This window comes from Rattus norvegicus, chromosome 9, assembly GCF_036323735.1.
Source record: "Rattus norvegicus strain BN/NHsdMcwi chromosome 9, GRCr8, whole genome shotgun sequence".
Lineage (NCBI taxonomy): Eukaryota > Metazoa > Chordata > Mammalia > Rodentia > Muridae > Rattus > Rattus norvegicus.
Window position 1 is genome coordinate 6,819,581 of NC_086027.1, and position 22,739 is coordinate 6,842,319.

Here is a 22,739-nt window from a genome sequence, read left to right on the forward strand (position 1 = left end):
AATGTTGTATGTTTCTACTAGGCGAGGTGCCACAGCCCTGGAATCCAATCTAGGCTGAGGTAGAAGGATCTTAGGTTTGAGACAAGCCTAGGCTTCAAAAGAAGAGTTTATGTCAAAAAACCAAAACCAACAGCAACCAAAAAAGTTAAATTTCTTCAAATACTGTGTCCTTGTCGGTATATTAGAACCATATTTTATTAAAGACATCATAACTGTTTTGAAAGGCATGATGGTACATTCCTTTAATCCCAGCACTCAGAGACAGTGGCAGTATCTCCCGGGGTCTCTGAGAATTCCAGGTCAGCCAGAGGTACATAGACAAAGCCAATTTCAAAAAGTCAACCAAACAACCAACGGAAATAAACCTAAGCAATACAAAAATTGGCTTTCCCGAAAGTTTAAAAGTCTATCGTGTTAACAATAGGAACGACATCCGTTATGTAGAGAGCTGAATTGCGTAGCTCTTGTTTGTATATTTTTTGTGTACACTGCTCTTTGAAAATGGCAATGGGTTATCTTTTCTGCCTTTCCCCCTTCATTTTTTGAGGCAAGATCACATGTGACTCTAGGGATGGCTCAGACTTTCTATGAAGGCAGTGTTGAGTTAGAACTTCTGATCCTCCTGCCTCCACATCTGTGAGTTCTGGCATTGGAGACATAGACACAGCTTTATCCTCTCTAAATCATGAAGATATTGATGGTGGGGAAAAGTGAACCATGCCCTTGGAATGACTATCACCCAATCTCTGTAGGAGGCATAGACTTATCTCTTTGGTTGCCTCAGGGTTGGGTCAGGGTACTAAATTCCATGTTGACCATGGTCCCAATCCCCCTTAGTTAGTTATGTGCCTTTCTGTAGCTATTTGGGACCCCCTCACCCCCTTGCAAGACATGGCTCAGATCAAGGAAAGTCAGTGACTGTTTTCGTGATGGATGGTGGCAATGCTAATTTGCATCTGCTGTAACAAGCTGGTGTTGAAATGGGCTGGCAGAATGCCAAGGAAGCCAAGGTCAGCACACTTTGAAATAACAAATGAGTCATGCAACCCCGGATTGCACGTCCCTGCAGGAATGACTACCTGACTCTTCTTGCATCAGAACAGTGCCCTGGCCCAGCATTGCTGCATGTGCAAGAGGAGGGGAAAGCCACAGGGGCCCCTTGCTAGAGACACAATAAGGAAGGAAGAGAAAAATTAATGTGGAAAATCAAACTTAAAGTCACTTCAGAAAGGACCATCGTGAGTTGTAGAAGACAAGGTTGTGACAAGCGAAGAAAGTGAGGAGACCCAAAGCCTCCGGGCGGTTAGACCGCAGACCTGGGTTCAAATTCTCACACGGTACTTTCCATCTGTGCCCTCAGGAGGCTTCTCACCGTCCCCAGACTTGAGCTTCATAGCTGTGCATTGTAGATAGTGACAGCGTTTTTATTCAGTCAACGTTGTTACTCAGCCTGCCAGGCATTGATGTAGACGCCGTGGGGGCGTAGCGACAGATGGGCCCTTATTCTTGTAGAGCTTGCTTTCTGGTAGCAGAAGCAGATGGTAAAAGAGAAAAGAACAGAACGTGGTAAGTGCCACACAGAAGGAAAACAGAGAAGTTAATGATATTGCCTGGGGAATCCCTTCCTGTCGTACCCAGCAGGGATTGTGCAGAGAAACTTTTTTGTGTTCAGTGAGGCGTGAGTACGTTGGGGATTGAACCTAGGGCCTCTAACATTCTAAACAAACTCTAATCCAAGCCTGAGACCGGATGCTACTTGGGTAGCTCATCCTTGAACTTGTGGCAATCCTCCTGCCTCAGCCTTGCAAGTGCCTGGCTTACAGGTGTGCTTCATCCAGGCAAGAATATTCTGGAGTCCTCTTTCCTCCTGCTCTTTTCCTTCCAGCTCACCCCAGCCCTAGAAGCTGCTTCCAAACTGACTCTGAGTTTTGTCCTTTGGTGCTGTAGGCCTCATCACTCCAGCTGCTCCGCTGAGAGGAGAATGGGGTCACAGAATGAATTTAAGGCCAGCCTGGGCACAATTTAGATCTGGTTTCAAAGAAAAACAGTAAACAGAGAGCCGGAGATGTACCTTAAGCGGTGAAATGACCCTGGGTTCCATATTTAGTCCTGCCACCATCACCAGAAAATGGTATTACACAGCACACTTTCACTTTAATCCAGCAGTGTTTTTGAGATTCAGACATGCAGCTGCGTTCATCAGTAGTCACTTTCTTTTTGGGGGTAGGGGGCAAATTGAGACAGGGTCTCTTGTAACCTAGAACTCCTGGCCCTGCTGCCTTCACCCGTTGAATGATGCTGTAAGGGTCATATGCCACCCCACCGATTTCTGTGTCCCTGCACTTTAAGGAGGAGGTGCCATAAGATACTTTCACGTGCCAGAGATGAGTTCTGGTATTGGTTTTGGCCCCTTGCTCTTTGCCAGCTACGTAAACTCAGGCCAGCCACACCCTTCTCTATCATTGAATTATTCATTTGACCTTCCTATGAGTTATTTGGAAAAGAAGATGATTTAGACCATAGTTATCTCGAAAAGAATTAAATGTTCTCCCTGGTGGTTACAAGATTAGAAAAACAACTATTTTATTTATATGGGTGTTTTGCTTGCGTGTATGTGTACATCGTATGCATGCCTAGTGATCAAGGAGGGCGGAAGAGAGTATCAGACCTTTTAAAGATTTATTTATTTATTAATCTTAATAATTAATAATTAAATTAATTGATTAATTAATTAGTGTAAGTACACTGTAGCTGTCTTCAGACACACCAGAAGAGGGCATCAGATCTCATTACAGATGGTTGTGAGCCACCACGTGGTTGCTGGGATTTGAACTCAGGACCTCTGGAAGAGCAGTCAGTGCTCTTAACCACTGAGCCATCTCTCCAGCTGATTTTCTTTTTTAAATCCTCTTACTATGCTGGGCATGGTAGTTTATGCCTTTAATCCCCCAAATTGGACGGTATCAGACTGATCTCTGTGAGATCAAGGACAGCCTGGTTTATATAGCCAATTCTAGGCCAGCCAGGGTTATATAGTGAGACCCTGTCTCAGAAGAAAATCACTTTTATTAATGAACTCAACAAAAACATCACACATCTGGATCATGGTAGCTACTGCAACAGCTGCCGAGTCTCAAACTCGGCGAATCTCGGTAACCTTCCACATAGTTAGAAAGGCTTAAGCTTTTACTATCAATTATATCGTCATAGATTTTACCACAAGGGAAAAAGGTAAAAAGAAGGAAGGAAGAGAGGGAGGGAGGGAGGGAGGGAGGGAGAGAGAGAGAGAGAGAGAGAGAGAGAGAGAGAGAGAGAAGGAAGGAAGGAAGGAAGAGAGGCAGAAACTCCTGACAGAGTCGAAATTAGAAAACCTTTGCTTTTTCCCTTCTTCCACCACTCGTCCTACTGTTTATGTCCCATCCATTCTCACTGTCTGATGGTGGCTTCTATTAGTTTTTCTTCTTTTCTTAAATTAATTCAAGATTTTTGAATAGAGCAAGATTTTTATCATCCTTTTTTAGTGAAATTTTACTTTTTGTGTTTGTCAGAGGAAAGGGTTGAGGGTAGGGGTGTGTGGGGAGAAGGGAGGAAGCATCCTTTCAACCATGATGGCGTGAAGGAATCCTCAGCAACAAAACTGCAGAAGGTGTAAGACCGAGACTCAGAGGGTGGTGGGCGAGGCACTGAGTCAAAATGTCACCGGGCCTTAGAGGTTGGAAAAGGGTCACAGGACTCAGGGCTAGGGCGGTTGAAAAGGGGCTGTTGATGCTAAAGACACTCTGCCATGGAGCTCTAGGTAGAAAGCCAGTGTAGGCTGTCGGGAATGTGGGCTGCAAGATCTGTTTCACAGGTTGGGCTGGTTATGTGGCTTTCAAGAGACTGTCAGCTTCTAAGCAACCACAGGGGAGGCTCGAATGCTCATCCCATTGCCCTGGTGCCTAAACAGCAGGTGGAGGAGGGAGATATAGCCTGTCAGTCTGTCTGCATAGACTCTGTCTATATAGCTTATAAAGAGCATATATATAATACAGCTTAGCTATACAGTGACTGGTAGTGATCGGGTGCTAGCCTGCCAGTTAGGTGAGGTGTTCAAAGTTGAAAACTCTTTAGCTTCAGCATCTCCACAGATAAAGGTCCAGTATGTGCGTAAACTGAAAAATCCTATTGAAAACTGGCATGTTTGGAATTAGTTTCCATTCAGGATCCCAAGGCAGGAGGATCGCTGGGTTATATGGTGAGTTCTAGACCAGACTGGGATATAATGTGTGACCTTGTGTCACCCCCCCCCCCCCCCCCAAAAAAAAAAGGAATTGAGAGGCTGAGACTGGAGAAATCACAGGTCTGAGGCTAGGTCTGGGCTACATAGTGAGACGGGCTACATAGTGAGACGGGCTACATAGTGAGAAGCTGTGTGTGTGTGTGTGTGTGTGTGTGTGTGTGTGTGTGTGTGTGTGTGTGTGTGTATGTGTGTGTGTGTGTGCGCGCGCGCGAGTGCGTGTGCGCTGGAGTGGGAGCATTGTCTCTAATTCTGTTTCCAGCATACTAGCCACAGCTACAAGAACACATGTTCCTGATTATGACAGCCATGTCATATCCAGTGTTTCACACCCTCTTCTCCATCTTCTGACTCGACACCATCATCCCACCATCTCTGCCATGTTCTCTGAGCCTTGGAGAAGGGAGATGCCTGATTTTGGACTGAACACCCAACGGTTATATACCCAGACTGCTTTTGACCAGTTATCAGATTCTGCATTAACCGACATCTTCTGCAAAAAGAAGTTTCTCTGACCCTGGCTGAGAACAGCACTAATTCGTGGGTACAAACGTAATATTCGGGATGCAATTTGGCTTCATAGCCACTTAGGGAAGCATCAGTAACATTGATCTCTCCTAGGTTCTGCCTCTGTTACAGCAAGGAGGAGACTGGGCTTATAGCTCATTCCTGCAGTTGAGCAGCTGGGAGGCTTGGCCAAGAGGAGCAGCACAAATGTGAAGCCAGCTTGAGCTACATCGACACCCTGTCTCACTATCAAAAGGAAAAGAAACGGTGGGAGAAGAGAAGAAGGAGATGGCTTTCTGGGCTTAACTGGCTGGCAAGCTTGAGGCCCGGGTCTAGTACCCAGGGAGGACAGATTTGGATGAGTGAGATCACCGTGCTCCATGTATGGATACAATTGTCAACAGATTTTTTTTTTAAAGATTTATTTATTTATTATATATAAGTACACTGTAGCTGTCTTCATACACACCAGAAGAAGGCATTAAATCCCGTTATAGATGGTCGTGAGCCACCATGTGGTTGCTGGCATTTGAACTCAGGACCTCTGGAAGAGTAGTCAGTGCTCCTAACCACTGAGCCATCCCTCCAGCTCCCATGTCAACAGATTTTTTTTTTTTAAAAATCTGTGGCTTGAAATTTTCTACATGGGAGTCAGTGACACAGTGAAAAGGCTTGACTCGAAAAGAGAGGACCTCAAAGTTGTCCACCTACTTCCACATTGTGGCATGTCTTATTTTATCCCCGCCCCACCCCCCATCTCCCCCTCCCCCTTCCCTCCCCTCCCCGTGGCATCTTTAGTTGTTTCTGTTGCCCTTGCTGTCCTGGAATTTGCTAGGTCCACCAGGCTGGCTTTGAACTCACAGAGATCCTCCCATTTCTGCCTCTTGTGTGCTAGGAGTAAAGGCATGTGCTTACAAGCTGGGCACTACACAAAATTAAAAAGCCTTCACATGGCAAAAAAAGAGAAGTGATTCTTCCTAGGAAATTGTGTTGGTGGTACTCTGGGTTAAACTCAAGATTCCATCTAACTTAGACACGCTTTCTACCTCTGGGCCATAACCACAGAATAGAGATTTTTTTTTTAAAAGTTATTAAATATTTTTGAGTGTTTGAGTGTTTTGCCTTCATGAGTATATATGCACCACATGTGTACTTAATGTCTGTGGAGGTCAGAGAGGACTTCACCTGAAGTTACAGATGGCTGTGAGAGCTACCGTGTGAGTGCTGGGAACCATCTTTGGATCTGCTGGAAGACCAGCAAGTGCTTAGAGCCTCTGAACCATCTCTTTGGAACCAGAGAACTTTTAAAAATGTAGAATCTTAGCATGGTATGATAGCTTATTCCTGGAATCCCAACACTTGGGAGATTGAGACTTGAAGAGGAAAGGATTTATTTAATCTTACAGTTTGCAATTCATCATCTAGGAAAGTCAGGGGGGGAACCCAGAGGCACGAACTGGTGCAGCCACAGGTCATGGAAGAATGTGGCTTATTAGCTGGCTGCCCATGATTTGCTCAGTCTACCTTCTTATAACCACAGGACCACCTGACCAGAGTTGGCCCTACCCGAAGGGCTCTCCCCATCAATCATTAACTAAGAAACTGCGCTACAAACTTGCCTACAGGCCAGTTTTATGCAGACATTTTTTCCAATTGAAATTCTGGAACTGTAGCCAGTGTCATGATGACAAAGAGACTAACCAGGACAAGGGCTGTGACTTCTAATGTAGCCTGGACTACAGAATGTTACTTCCAGAAAGCTACCATCATGGCCATTTTAAGGTTCAGTAACATTAAGAAACTTATATTCAGAGCTGGAGCGATGGGTCAATAAGAGAATGGCTGCTTCTGTAGAGGACCTAAGTTCAGTTCCCAGCACATGTGAGGCCACTCATAACTACCTGTAACTCTAGTTCTGGAGGATCCAATTTCTTCTTTTGGGTTCTGTGGTACCTGCATGTCCATTGTACACATAATACACTTAGGCACACACATATACATTAAATAAGTAGATATATAGATAGATTAAAAAGAAACCTTCCAGAAACTTACAACATTAGGAAGCTGGCACTGTCATCCACCAAACAAAACTGACTGAACAGATTAACTGAGAATTAAACACCAGTTCTTTTTTTTTCTAATACCTGACAACTGCTGTCTACTTTTAAAGTTTTATTTTTATTTATGTAGTTTTGATATTTCAAAGCAAGGTTTCTCAGTGTGCCCCTGGCTATCCTGGAACTTATTTTGTAGAGTAGGCTGGCCTAGAACTCAGAGGTCCATCGGCCTCTGCCTCCCAAGTGCTGGATTAAAGTGGTGTGCCTTCCCCCTTATTTCTTATATTATTAGGGTGTGTGTGTGTGTTTGACGTGGATAGATAGGCAGATGGATGGATGGATGGATGGATGGATGGATGGATGGATGGATGGATGGATGGATAGATGGATGGATGGATGGATGGATGGATAGATGGATGGATGGATGGATGGATGAGTGGATGGATGGATGGATGGATGGATGGATGGATGGATGGATGGATGGATAGGTAGGTGAGTTTGGCCATATTGTGCAGATCAGAGGCCAAATTTGTGCCATTAACTCTTTCCCACCATGAGAGATTCTGGGATTGATTCAGGCCATCCCTGTTTGTACAGAAATGGCTTTACCTGCTCAGCCATCTTTTTTCTTTTTGAATACTTTTCATTGTTCTTTCAATTTCATACATGTATATAACGGGTCTTGGTCATATTCACTCACTACTGCATTTTTATCTTTATAAACTTGGCTCTTCATAGAAGTGAAGTCACACAGTGTTTCCTCCTCATGAGTGGCTTATTTTACTATTATATCCTCAGGTTTCACATTATAGCAAAATCATGTTTTCTTTTCCTTTCGAAGTCAAATCACGTAAGCACTATGTACACACAAACATACACATGCACACATGCATGCTCATGCACATACATAGGCACATAGGCATGCACACATACATAGAGGCATATATATTTCATATATATATATGTGTACATACATATTTCAGATGAATTCATTTGCCTGCATATGCCAGGTTATATTTACCTAGTCACTTATTGCTTCTGACCTTTGGCTACTGTGCTAAATGAAGAAGGCAGCTAGAATGTGGGCGAACAAATAGCTGTTTTGATTTCCTGTAATGGTGTTCTGGATTGCTGACGCTTGAATGGAAGGTCTCGTGCATCTTGGCAAGGACATTACTGCTTCAGTTCCTTAAAATATATGCTCATAAGTGGACTTGTTGGATCACATGGCTATGCCTTCTTAATTCCTGAGGTCCTGTCCTACTGTCCTTCTCCACCTCAGCTGCTCCTGACAGCTTCCACCTCAAGTGTTTTCTACATCATATCCAGCTATGCTCTTGTTTCTCCCTTCTAGCTTGCCACTGAGGGTGAGGGGAACCTCAGCAGGGCTTCGGTTTCCTAGTTATTAATGATTCCGAGCATGTTTTCAGGTTATTTTTTTGTTTTAATTTTTAGTTTTATGTGTCTATGAGAAGATGTGTGTTGGTCCTCAGAAAGGTCAGAAGAGAACATCGGATCTCTTGGAGCTAGAGTTAGACAGTTGGTGAGATGCCTTCTGTGAGATACTGAATCTAGGTCCTCTGCTTGAGGAACAAGTGCTCTTAACTGTTGAACCATTTCTGTAGTCTGGTCTGGCATGAGTCACCTCCCCTGAGTTGGCTGGCTCACCCTCCCTCCCTCCCTCCCTCCTCCCCTTCTTCCCCCTCCTCCTCCTCTTTGGCAGCTCTGGGCTGCTACTTAGTGCCTCTCATGATCGGCAATCACTCTGTCATTGAGATGTATCTCCCTTTTAATGTTTTAAAAAACTTAATTTTTTTTTATACGTATGGGTGTTTGCTGGCATGTCTGTGCGCTATGTGAGTTCAGTGCTCATGGAGTCAGAAGAGAGCATTTCATTCCCATGAACTGAAGTTATGGACATTTGTGAACATGGACTGGGAATAGAACCTGGGTCCTCTGAAAGAGTAGCCAGTGCTCTTAACTTGGAGTTGTCTCTCCAACTTCCAACTTTTGATTTTTTAGTGGTTGTTTATTTCCTCGTTGTGTGTGTATGTGTAGGTGAGAGTGTACCTCAGTGTGCTTATGGAGGTCTGAGAACAAGTTTGTGGAGTCAGTTCTCTCCTTCTGTCATGTGGGTTCCAGGGATCAATCTAAGATCATGAGGCCTGGTGCCAAGCGCCTTCACACTCTGAGCCGTGAGCCATCTCACTGGCCTCTTTTGACTTTTTTTAAAAAAATGTATCTGAGTACACTGTTGCTGTTAGAAGAGGGCATCAGATCCCATTACAGATGGTTGTGAGCCACAATGTGGTTGCTGGGAATTGAACTCAGGACCTCAGTAAGAGCGGTAAGTGCTCTTAATAGCTGAGCCATCTCTTTTGACTTTTTTTTTTTCTTTTTTCTTTTTTCTTTCTTTTTTTTTTTTTTTTCGGAGCTGGGAACCCAGGGCCTTGCGCTCGCTAGGCAAGCGCTCTACCGCTGAGCTAAATCCCCAACCCCCTCTTTTGACTTTTAAATAGTTTGCGCCTTTGTCAAATTTCAGAGCTAGGATGTAGAAAATACAATTCCCATTCTCTCCCCACTCTCTAATCTCATGCTCAGTACCTGCCAGGACAGGATCTGTGCTTCTGCATGGTCGGAAGCTCTCCCAGGCTCAGCTTGGTTCTAAGCATTGTGATAACTCATCCCTTCCTCATACAAGGTGAGGGGAGGATAGAGAGTCAGGTGTTTCTCCCAGCATGGGGACATGGCACAGAAATGCTACCATGAATGAATCTAGATTCATTGTTTCCCACCATTGTTTTCCTACACTTGGTCTGAGCCTGAAGGCTAAGAAGTCAGTTATTTATCAGTATGCTCTTCCTGAGTTTTCTACCTACTTGAATTAGTCTAGTATTTTTAGCATGACAGAATTTTGTTAGACAGCATGGCTGTCTTTTCTTTTCCTGTATGGCCTTCAAATATCACAAATACTTACATGTTAACACTGTGCAAACTGCAATCCCCTGCCCCTCTTGTTTGTCTGTCATCTGAATGTGACCACATGTCTATCTAGCTCAGATCCCTAGAGTCTCTCCAATGTCTTCTGTTCACAGTAAGAAAGTCACTGCATGTCTAGGAGCCTCCCAGGCCACTTTTTGTCTCAGGCTTCTGAAGAGCATTTTCTTCTACCTTGGATAGAAGTCTTGTCTGCATAGACTTGCTGTGGGGGAGATGACGTCACCTGGACAGCTGGCTCTTTCTTGGTGCCAAGGTTGCTGGCTGCTGTGGTAATTGGTGTGGCGGAGGGTTCCCTCAAAGGTTGTCCTCCAGCTGTTATTGAGTTAAGGCCGCCAGGCTAACCCTGCTAGAAGTTCTGTAAGGCAGCAGCTGTCACACCCAATTACCAAGAGCTATAGAGGAGGTGTTTCCAAGGGGACACCTTATCTCAGAGAGCAGTGGCTAGGCTGTAACATTTGGAGGAAGAGATGAAGGCCCAAGGAGGGCTTGATAGCCGCAGATCAAAGCAAAAGACAGAAATTCTGTTTTTTTAGCTGCTAATAACGGTGGAACTTTTTTTTTTTGTTTTTTTAATTTTTTAGTCTTTTTTTTTTTTTTTTTTTTGGTTCTTTTTTTCGGAGCTGGGGACCAAACCCAGGGCCTTGCGCTTCCTAGGCAAGCGCTCTACCACTGAGCTAAATCCCCAACCCCTAATTTTTTAGTCTTATTCTGGTACTGGGCTTACAACTCAGGGCCTTGTACATTCTAGGCAGCCACTATCACAGAGATACACCCCAGCTTTCACTGACTCTTTCTTAAAAGACTGTTTCCCCCTTCTCAGGGTAGATAATTTGTCACACATTATCAATACTGTGTACTCTGATTGACATTTCCCTGGGCATGCACAGGTGCCAGAAGTGATCTTCATACTTGAAACTCCAACCCCTCACATATGCTCCACATGCTCACAAACTAACTCGAGGGAAACTCTGTGCATCATGGGGTGTCCTTTCACCAGTGAGGAATATTAATACTTTCTACCCTAAACTACAATGTCCACAGTGAAGATTCAGTGGTTTCCCATTCTACTACACTGCAGTAATTACTTAAAGTTATAATGTGAGCCATGTGTGTAGTTTAATTAGTTTTTTTTTTAAGATTTATTTATATGTAAGTACACTGTAGCTAATCAGACACACCGGAAGAGGGAATCAGTTCTTGTTACAGATGGCTGTGAGCCACAATGTGGTTGCTGGGATTTGAACTCAGGACCTCTGGAAGAGCAGTCAGTGCTCTTAACAGCTAAACCATCTCTTCAGCCCCTGTTTAATTAGTTTTGAAGCTCAGTGTGGTCTAGAGCTCACTATGTAGTCTAGACTGGCCTCAAAGTCATGATGGTCCTCCGGCTTCATTCAGATTTCTAAGTTTTGAGATCATAAGCATGAATGACAATGCCTTAACCTACAGGTTTCTAGTTACCTCACATATCTTAGAGCTTTCTCACACATGATCACAAAATTGCTTGCTTAAAATAACAGCTTCTGTGTCGGCTCTGGGAGGCCGAAATTGTGAGCAGTATTAGCAAGGCTGACTCCTTCTAAAAGCCCTCTCGCCACTCCTTCTAAAGGCCCTCCCCCTCTTTCTAAGGGCCTTCTCTTCTTCTAAAGCCCCATTCCTATTCCTAAAGACCCACTTTCTTCCCTCTCTTCCTCCTCCTGCACACTTACAAGGTAAGACAGTACCACTGAGCCCCAGCCCTAGCAGGCTGTCACTTTATAGTCACCCTGCCACTGTGGTGCCTCTTACATCTTGCCTTAAACTATGGAGTGCCAGGAAAACCATTGACCTGTCATGTCTTCTTTTGCTTTGGGGGTTTTCTCCTTATTTGGGGAAAAAAAAAACCTCATTCATTCTGAACAATAGAAACCAAAATTGACTTTGTAAAAACTACTAGAGTATTGAGATTAACCAGTTTTGCAAGGAAAGCCATATTAATATATGTGTGAATATGTATATATGTATATGAATATATGTATACACACACACACACACACACACACACACACACACACACACACACACATATTCAGTGATGGGTTTGCATTCAAGAATCCCTGGACATGTTCAAGTGCCAGTATTGTATGGTAGAATGAATTCACCACTCTATCACAGTGACTTAAATATATGTGGCTGATATTTGGATTAAAAGAAGTATAAGACTTGGTTATTATAAATCCTCCTGCTATGAGATTCGTGACTTGAAGTTTATGAGCCCTGGTGAACAGGGCTATTGTCTTATGCATGTAGGGCAAGTAGAGGTGTCATTCTTGGCTGACTGCACACTAAGCCCATTGCAATTTTTTTTAATTATTTATTTATTTTATTTATATGAGTACACTGTAGGTATCAGACACACCAGAGGAGGGCATCCGACCCCATTACAGGTGGTTGTGAGACATCATGTGGTTGCTGGGATTTGAACTCAGGACCTCTGGAAGAGCAGTCAGTGCTCTTAACCATTGAGCCATCTGCTCAGCCCCCCCCCCCCCCCCCCCATTGCAATCTTGTAGTTACAGCCTCTGGCTCTGCAAGTCTGCAGGACCTTATCCAAGATTAAAAAAATCATTGTTTGTTCACTTGAATTTTAATGAGGAAGGCAAAGATGGTTTTATTTTGATTTTTAATTTTTGGTTCTTTTTTTTTTTTCGGAGCTGGGGACCGAACCCAGGGCCTTGCGCTTCCTAGGTAAGCGCTCTACCACTGAGCTAAATCCCCAGCCCCTTGATTTTTAATTTTGATTTATTTATTTTTATGTGTATGACTATTTTGCCTGCATGAATACCTGGTGCCTGAGGAGGCCAAAATAGAATGCCAGATTTCCTGAGATTGGAGTTACAAAAGACTGTGAGCCACCATGTGGTTGCTGGGAATTGAACCCAGGTTCTCTGGAAGAGCAGCCAGTGCTCTTAACCGCTGAGCTATCTGTCTAGCCTTTTAAATTATTTTATTTATTTTTAATTTTATGCACAGGGGTGTTTTGTCTGCACCTATGGATGTAAGTCAGTCGTGTTTTTATAAGTCACCCCACATGGATAAAAGTTTTGGATTATTGAATTCTCTTTCCTCCTCTAGTACTGGGGATTGAATCTAGAGTCTCTCACATCCTAGGCAAGTGTTCTACCACTGAGCCTTATATTCCCTTTTAAAATGTTTTTGTTTTGAGAGAGCCTTACTACTGAATTACCCAGACTGGCCTCGAACACTGTCTACAGCTCTGTTGAGCTTGAGTTGACAATCCTCTTGCTCTGTCTGCTTCCAGAGAAGCTGATGATTCAGGGGTGTGCAATCAAGCCCAACCAGGTCCTTCAGTTCCTTTTTTGTGGTTGTCAAATAAATCTTGTGTGAGTAAGTGTATACATATGCACATTTATGCAAGAGAGTCAGAGGGCTCTATCACTTTTAGTTTTTATTCCCTTAAGACAGTGTACTGCTGACCCTGGAGTAGGCTGGTGACTCATCTATCTTTTGTTTCCCTCTGCCTCAACACCTGACTTTGACATGGGTGCCGGGAATTTGGATTCAGGCCCTACATTTGCACAACAAGGGGTCCTATTTGCTAAATCATTCTCCAGTTCCTGGAAACTTGAATTTTATTTGTGTGTGTGTGTGTGTGTGTGTGTGTGTGTGTGTATGTGTGTGTGTGCGCGCGCATAAGTGTGCAGTGTGTTTGAGACAATATCTCTCTGTGTAGCCCTGGAACTTGCTATGTAGACCAGACTGGCTTCAGAGTCAGAGCTCTACCCACCTCTTCACCATGCCCAGCTTTGAATCATGAAATCTGATGCTTGACAGTGCTACAGCGTCTTGTTCTGCACCTTCCACAGGATGACAGCTGCTAGCAAAGGTTGGCTTTGTTCTCTTCCATCCAGTCTCCACCAGTTTGCTCTCTGCACTCAGCAGCCTTCCAAGGAAGAGAGGATCTAGGCTATGGCTGCTCGTGTCTCTGAAGCAAAATTATCGAGCTTGTGGAAAGTTAGGTGATTGGGGATTCCACAGAGTGGGAAAGCACTGCCTAACATGGGCAAGATCTTGGGGTCTCCATCCACACTTGGAGGAATTTTTAGAAAGTATGGTTTGTGGCTAGCATGGTAAGTGAAACTCTTCAGTGACGTGATTCCTTAGAGTTCAGACTTCTCCTTCCTACTCAGCTGAACTCTAACTCTAAAGTGAACCTCAGATTTACTGAGAAATGTTTCGACTTGAGCACCGGCCGTCTTTGTGGTGACTTGAGAATTCCATGATCTCTGCTTGTTTGTTTGTTTACTTGTCTTTGCTTGGTTTTCCCATGTAGCCCTGTCTGTCTTGGGACTTGTTCTATAGACCATGCTGTCATTGAACTCAGAGATCTGCTGGCTTCTACCTCTTGAGGGTTGATTAAAGGTGTGTGCCCCCACCCAGCTCCAGTGCTCTCACTCACGCTCTTTCTGAGCCTTCGTCCAGGCACAGGTGCTTCTTCCGCCTGTCAATTAATTAACGGGCGACTGCTGTCTTTGTCACAGATTGCCTGGTTGATTCTGTACTGGAAACTTAAAGGAAAAGAAAATAAGAGGATTCTTCACGGAAATTCGTAACAGAAAAGATATAGATAGGTTTCTTACAAGCCTCTGTGACTGTTGTCAAAGGAGAGGATGTGTAGATTCTGGTTGGGTGACCACAGGAGAAAGCAGCAGAGAAAGAAGGGAGGTTGAGGGGCACTTTCCATTTCGCACCCTGGAGTTCCCTTGGAGAGAGGATTGCTTGTAGCTAAGGTAGAGGCTGGAGTTACTGTGAGGCCTCACGTGGTTCCTTCCTTTTGCCACCTTCCCTCAACTCTGCTTTCCTCCGCCTTGGCAGCACTTCAGCCCCACCAGCCACCCTTCCTCTTTGTAGACCTCCTCACAGGGCACTTTCTCTTCTTTCTGCTTTGGTCCCTCAGATGTATTTGTCTTTTTCTCTCTTCCTGTACCACACTGGTGCTTTGAGCTGTGATTTGCTCATTTTGTGTTGCCTGGAAGTTTGCTGCACTAGAAAAGTCTCCTTGTTTCCTTTCACATCCAGTAAAAATGCTGCAATTTCCCATCTCCGTCTCTGTTTTCCTTCCCCTTGGAATTGTGGCAACCATGATACCTGATTGAGCAAAAGCAAGAAGCTTGTTCTTAGCCAAAGAGAGAAGTGTAAGATCAACTTGAGAGTCACCCTCTCTGATCTTATAGTGACAGGGTAAGAGACGGGGATACGGGCTTATGAAGGGGGAAAATGTTCATATGGTCTTCTGGGAATGGGCAGGAGTTTTCTGGGGAGATTAAACTGCCTCTGGCCAGGCGACTTTGGCACACGCTTTTAATCACAGAAACTGAGGGGCAGAGGCAAGTGAATCTCTGAATTAGAGGCCAGCTTGGTCTACAGAGCAAACCCCAGGATGGGCAGGGCTTCACAGAGAAACCCTGTCTCAAAAAACCCAAACCAACCAGTCAACCGACCAACGCCTAAGAAACAACAGAACCTCTGCTTCTTTTCTCTCCTTTTTGGGGCCTCTCTAGTTGTTGCCTGGCAACTGCCAACTGTCATGGTGCTAGGGCCTGTTGGTTTTCAGTAGTGTTATAGTGGAGTTAGAGATGTCTCGTAATCATCCCGGCCACCTTCTTAGATCCTGTAGTTTTGACTTGTCCAGAAGAGGGGATTCTGACTTTTAGGTATCCTGTCCTCAGAGACAAACAATATTAACAATCAGTAGAAGTGCAGTGTGTGTGGGGTTGTGTGTAGAGGCCAGTGTTCAAGGCTTGAGGGACTTTTCCTCAATCCTTCTCCACCTTATTATTATTTTAAAGAATTCTGTGTGTGTGCGTGTGTGTGTGTGTGTGTGTGTGTGTGTGTGTGTGTGTGTGTACATACATAAGGGTAGAGTAGGTTCTGACAGAGTCCAGATGAAGGTGTCAGATCTTCTGGAGCTGTTCATCTTATTTTTTGAGAGAGTCTTTCACTTCAGCCAGAGCCCACTATTTTAGTAGACATATCCAGAGCACCAGCAAACGATATTGGGGAAGAGACAGGACTTTCCAGAAGTACCAGGGATCCTTCAGTTAAGGATACTACTTGAAGGCCTCCCCATCACACACAGTATGGAAAGCCTGGTAGAGTAAATGATGTGTCCTTCATGTTTGATCTCTATTTTGTAGCGGAGTCTCGGTACAGAAGCTAAATAAGTCAGTTTTATTCTTTTCTGCAGGGTTAAGGAAGTGTGAGTCTTCAGGGAAACTTGAGATTTTTTTTTTTTTTTTTTTTTTTTGGTTCTTTTTTTCGGAGCTGGGGACTGAACCCAGGGCCTTGCGCTTCCTAGGTAAGCGCTCTACCACTGAGCTAAATCCCCAGCCCCGAAACTTGAGATTTATATCAAGCACTGTAAACACTTTCAAGTCCTCTCGCTGTTTCGGAGTGTTGCTTGTTTTCTGAAGCTAGTGTTGTGCACTGTCTTTGATCTGACCACTCCCTGAGCAATGTCCTGGGGAAGGCAATAGCAAAATGTCTGAGCTGTAGGTACCACCAGCAGAAGCAAATCTGAAGACCCCCAAAAGCACTCCCTTTGCTTCGCCCCCCACCCCATTTTATTACTCTTAACATATATGGAAAATTAGTTAGCACGTGTGAGAATGCCTGTCAGATAACTAGTGTGCATTGGTATCTTATAAAACTGTCCACGGGTGCCTGTTACAAGAGTTCTGTTTCTCTTTTTATTCCCATTTCTAGGCAGAGGAGTCCTGTAAATGCAATGGCTGGAAGAACCCCAACCCCTCTCCTACTCCACCAAGAGGAGACCTCCAGCAGATAATTGTCAGTTTGACAGAATCCTGTAGAAGCTGTAGCCATGCCCTTGGTAAGTTCCCAGATCAGCCTGACAGTCAAACTGCTGGACTGTGGGCAAACCAAATTTTCCACTTCATTGAGCAGGCTCCGGAGTCTGCTGGGAAGTGCTTCATGGGTGAGGCAGACCCCATCTGCTTGCATTTCCTTCTCCTTTGTCTTTTAACCATGTTATAAGAGCTGGGATACAGAAGGATGAAATTGAAATAGGTGTGATGGTTCTGCTGTGTAAGAGGGACAGGCCTGAGTGACAGGCCTCATTTGTCCTGGTGGAGGGGGCACTGTAGGGCTTTGGTGTAAGGTCTGAAACCTCAACTAAGTGGATAGTTATGTATAATAATAAGTGCAATGACAGTAGTTGTTAACAGAGATAGTGCTTCTCTGTATAGCACTGGCTGTCCTGGAACTCCATCTGTAGACCAGGCTGGACTCAAAGTCAAGAGATCTGCCTGTCTCTGCCTCCCCAGAGTTGGGTATAAGGGCATGTGCTACCATGCCTGGCAATATGTTTGTGTGGAAACTTGTGAGGGACAGAAGAGGCTATTAGATCCCTTGGGACTGGAGCTCCGGGTGTTGTAAGCTTCAATGTGGGTGTTAGGAATTGAGCCCAGGTCTTCTGCAAGACAGTCAGTGCTCTTAGCTAGCTGAATCTCATTCCAGTTCCCCTAACACCTCTTGTAGGATACATTTCTTCTACCTTTTTTTGGTACTGAGGATAAAACCCATGGCTTTGCACATACAAAGCACATGCTTTGACACTGAACCATGACATCAACCCTAGATGATTTGTCTTCCTTTTTTCCGTACACACACACACACACACACACACACACACCTACCTTGCATCTCAGGTTTCACTGTGTAGCGAGCCTAGTTGTGCCTTTCTTCCTAAGTGCTGGGATCACAGGTATGTGCAAACTCTGTTTCAGATCGAGTTCAGTGGGGAACTCGTTCGGCACTTCAGTTGGAAAGGCTCCTCTTTTTACGCTTTTCTGCCCATGCCAAATAAGTCAGATTTGCTGTCCAGTATGGCAAGGACTTGTCTTTGGGTAAAATGGGATCACCAAGTCCTCTCTTACTCCTTCTGCCCATGACCTGTAGAAGAGTGGCGTTTTGGCACTGTCTTTCTCTGAGTTTGGTGTTGGTTCAAATTATGTAACTCCATCTCTGAGGCCAGTCCACTGGCTTTTGTTTGTTTGTTTGTTTGTTTGGTTTTGTTGTTGTTGTTGTTTTAAAGATTTATTTATTTACTTTATGTATGTGAGTACACTGTTGCTGTCTTCAGACAAACAGAAGAGGACATCGGATCCCATTACAGATGGCTGTGAGCCACCATGCAGTTGCTGGGAATTGAACTCAGGACCTCTGGAAGAACAGTCAGTGCTCTTAATGGCTGAACCATCTGTCCAGGCCACCTGCCCAGTGTTAAGCTGAGTCTGACATCTTATTTGCCTCTCTGCTAGAGGGTGTTTCAGTGCATTTATTGCACTGTCTTGCATTTAATGCAAGTATTAGCATTTTAATACCTGTAAGGCAGAAGAACACACAGTGGTGTGATCTTCCCGGGAGCGGCTGCTCTGGAACGCTCTCATCAGGAAACAGAACCTAAATGTCTCAGAAGAAATCAACACACTAATAGGTGCATCATTGTGTTGACTGAACTGGGTGTCAAAAATAACCCAAGCTGTGATTAAAAGACAGATGATTTCAGTACAAAAACATGTTGTTTGAGGCTAAAGGCTGTGGTAGTTTAAGCAGTGCAAAGGAAAGATTCCAAAGATTCCAAAGATCCCAGAGCTGCCTTAGCTTATAATATACCAGTATTATAGCCCATCTGTGAGCTAATAGACTAGGTGCCCTTCAGATTGAGTCACGTGGGAACTATGATGCAGTTAATAGTAGGGTTCAAGGAATCTGTGACTGGGCTGAGCTGTGCCCAGATCGATTGGGAAATCCTATTATCCGTGGTCAGTTGCCATTAAAAAACAAAGATCTTGTTTCTTCCCCAGCTGGTGATTGTCTGGTTCTCTGCGTGTAAGCATACGTGCTGGCCAGAAATGGTGCAAGTGACAAAAGCCAGCTAGCTGACTTGGCTTCCCTTCCTGTTTGTGAACAAGCGTTGGCAGAAACGCCCCTATTTCCTAATCCATGTGGTTGTTTTATTTTCTGGTTCTCAGTGCTAGTAATGTAGCTGGGGACATTGTTTAAATTAGGTAAGTGCTAGGCTACTGAGTTACAGTCCAGCAGAGCGTGTACGCATGTGTGCGCATGATGTGTGTGTCTGTGTGTGTGTGTAGCTTCATGTTCTTTACACTTGCAAATTCACACCTGAGATTAACCTGTTCATAAGTTAAGATGTATGCTGAGATTAAGTTGAAGGAGTTTTATACTCATTTAAGTATCTTTTATTTACTGTCTGACAGTGCAATGCATATTCAACCTCAGCTCTCTCGCTGACTTCTCCCAACTCCCCGGATGCATGTCCTACTTCCATGTCTTCTCCTGTTTCCTGTAAGCTACTGGGTTCAATTAGTGCTGCCTGTTGGGATGTTGACCAAGTGGTCCTTCCGGAGGTAGGGAAAGCTGTTCAGTATTCAGTGCATGGTCTTCCTTGGGACATGCCCATTTGATGAGTTTAGAAAACAGAACTATCAAGCCGTGGTTCTCACCCTTCCTAAAGCTGCAGCACTTTAATAATACAGTCCCTGAGGTATCTGATATGGACCACTGTGAAAGAGTCGCTTGACCCCAAAGGGTCATGACCCACAGGTTGAGAACCATTTCTGTAAAGGACAAACTAAACTTTTTTGATTTATTTCTTTTTGTCAGAGAGAAGATACCTCAGAGGCCAGAGACATGATCCTCCTGCCTCAGCTTTCTGAATGTCTTTGAACTGGGAATACACCATCACTCCCTTCATCACTTTCTTAAATGGAACTGTCTGCATGTTTTCATTCTCACTGGAATGCTAGTTTATTCATTTGCATGAAATGAATAAAACCGTTTTGTGAGATTACACCACTCATCTCCTTCCCCTGCTTAAAAAAAAATATAATCTTATAAACTTGCTGATACACATCAATTAATCAACTAGTTTAACAAACAACCTCGGACCCTTCACCCACTTAATGATCCTTTCTTCTTCTTCTTCTTCTTCTTCTTCTTCTTCTTCTTCTTCTTCTTCTTCTTCTTCTTCTTCTTCTTCTTCTTCTTCTTCTCCTCCTCCTCCTCCTCCTCCTCCTCCTCCTCCTCCTTCTTCCTCTTCTTCCTCTTCTTCCTCTTCTTCCTCTTCTTCCTCTTCCTCTTACTCTTCTTCTTCCTCTTCTCCTTCTTTCTCTTCTTCCTCTTCCTCTTCCTCCTCTTCTTCTTCTTCCTCTTCCTCTTCTTCTTCTTCTTTTTTTTTTTTCCGGAGCTGGGGACCGAACCCAAGGCCTTGTACTTGCTAGGCAAGCACTCTACCACTGAGCTAAATCCCCAACCCCCCACTTAATGATCTTAACCTAAACCTTACTACTCTTTTATCTCTTCACCCCTACCCTTAGGGTATTTTTTTTAGCAAATTCTTTATGCATTTAATCTTTGTGTGTGTATGACTGTATGTGTGTGTGTGTTGCTGGAAGTTGAATCTGTGTCCTCATTCATACTAGGCAAGCACTCAGCCATCAAGCCATTTCCCTAACCATCCCCCGCCCCAATCTATGAAGGCAGGGTCTCACCTCATGCCTCACCATGGAAATACATCAGCACATGCTGTATTGTTACTAATCATGAACTAGGGGATTCTGTTAAGAGCCAAGTTATCCTGTCTTTATGGAGACTCTTCTACATCTTTGGAAGCAGGATAATCTGCTCGGATGAGAAGAACATTCAGTCAAGACTTAGAAAACAATCCTTCAGAAGGCCAAGGATATGGCTCAGTGGATAAGTGCTTTTCCTATGAAAGGAAGAGGGCCCGAGTGCAAGCTCACAGGTCCTACATAAAAGTCGGGCATGACCACCTGGCACTGTTAGGAGGTGTGGCCTTGTTGGATTAGGTGTGACATTGTGGGCGTGGGCTTTAAGACCCTCATCCTGACTCCCTGGAAGTCAGTTTTCCTAGCAGCCTTCAGATAAAGATGTAGAACCCGCAGCTTCACCTGTACCATGCCTGTCTGGATGCTGCCATGCTCCTACCTTGATGATTATGGAGCGAACCTCTGAAGCTGTAAGCCAGCCCCAATTAAATGTTGTCTTTTATAATAGTTGCCTTAACTAAGACACTACATATGCCTGTAACCCCAGTGTTAGTGGGCAGAGATAGGAAGCTCCCAGGAACTCACAGCCAGTCAGCCAGCCTAGCTGAAACAGTGCAACTTCAGGTCCACTGAGAGATATTATCTCTGGAAAAAGGAGGAGTGTATGCCTTTAAAACAACAACAACAACAAAGGAAGATGGTCTGAAAGAGGGGACACAATCTTGATGCCAGCATCACATGGCAGAGGCAAGTGGATCTTTGTGAGTTTGAGACCAGCCTGGGCTATCAGAGCTGCATGTTGAGACTCTGTCCTGACTAAACAAAACATTTATTGAAAGCTGTGCATTTACGCAGAAGACCAGAAAGCAAGAGATAACACCATGTGACCAAGTATAGCTGGAATTTTTGTTTTGGAGTTTATTGTTCTGTCCGCTGCAGAGGCTCGGACCCCACTAGTGATGAGCCATAAGTTTTGTTTTATTTAAATAAATTTATTTTTATTTTATGTGTATGAGTGTTTTACCTTCATGTGTGTATTTATGTGCATGGAGCCTCAGAGACCAGAGGAGGACATCAGATCTCCTGGAACTGGAGTTACAGTCAGTTATGAGCTGCTGTGGATGGTGGGAATGGATCTTAACTTCTGAGCCATCTTCCCATCCTTCCGTTCTGTACGGAAGCTTTGTGTGTGTGAGTGTGGAGGTGTGCATGGATGTGGAGGTCCAATCAGCCTCAGTGTACTTCAGGAACCGCCTGGTTTACTTTGCTTCTTTTATTTGCTTGTTTTTGGAGACATAGTCACCTTTTATAGTCCTGGCCAGCCTGGAATCTTCCAAAGCTCTGCCTGCCTCTGCCTCTAGAGTACTGGGATTGCAGGCGTGTGTCCCCACCCCAGAACTATCTTCCTTTCTTGAGACAGGGTCTCTGGGATACCCAGGAATTCGAGGTCTCCGCCTCCCCATTCTGACATTGCAAGCATGTGCCAGTGATGCTGGGATTATGTTGATGATGACGCTTGCTTTTTGACTTGTTTTTAACTGTTTCAGGGATCAGTGTCATCAGCTTCAGTGGACATTTTCAGTGCAAATGACAATTCTTTGTTATTGTATATTATGTTCATCTTTTTAGTCTATCTACTTTCTAAGGAAAGTAGAGATTGCTTCTAACATCTTGTTTTGTAATCACAATGCTCTTCAACTCCTACTAGTAAAAAGACAGATACTACAGGCCTGGGGGCTTTTGATTTTTGAAGAATAAGACATAATAAGGTTTTTTTTTTTTTTGGTTGAACTGGAGTCTAATGTAATGTTGGAAGGCCTTGAACTTCTTTCTGGTTTTCTTACCTCTTCCCCAATTCAGGGATTAAAAGTGTACACTATCATAACCAGCCAGCTTTGAGTTTCAGCTCTACTAGAAGTGAGCCCAGCCTGTGTGCAGGTTTCAGGATCTCAGGGTTACAGACTAGATCAGGAAACTTGGGTTCTAATTCTGCACAGTACTTTTTTCCTGAAGGTTGCCTCCCCAGCTTCAGATCTGGTTGCCCATACCTCATGCCTTTCTTTTGTTTTTCACCAGGGAATTCTTGTCCTCCCAAGCCTAACAATGCCAGAGCTTGTAGAGGAAATAAAGGCGCTTTTGGAGATCAGTTGGATTTTCCCTGTGTGTGATCACAGATATCAACTCTTGCTTTTCTGAACTGTGATGAAAGGCTGACCGTTGCTTGCACTTTAGGATATATTTAATTTCTTGGGTAGAATTGAGTTTATTCCTTTACTGGTAAATAGTTTT

At 44.2% G+C, this 22,739-nt stretch overlaps 1 protein-coding gene across 8 annotated transcripts in view; it reads left to right on the forward strand.

Annotated features, from left to right (window-relative positions):
• Window positions 1-22,739, forward strand: part of Kat2b (lysine acetyltransferase 2B) — a 104,516-nt gene that overhangs the window by 20,480 nt on the left and 61,297 nt on the right. For 6 of the 8 annotated variants that reach the window (XM_039084397.2, XM_063266836.1, XM_063266833.1 and 3 more), the window contains exon 2: window positions 16,603-16,729. In XM_039084397.2, coding sequence (XP_038940325.1) covers window positions 16,603-16,729 — 127 coding nt within the window. Of the gene's footprint in view, window positions 1-4,456; window positions 5,166-13,017; window positions 15,552-16,602; window positions 16,730-22,739 lie in introns of those variants that run through there. The other 2 variants (XM_039084398.2, XM_039084399.2) reach the window with 2 other exon arrangements.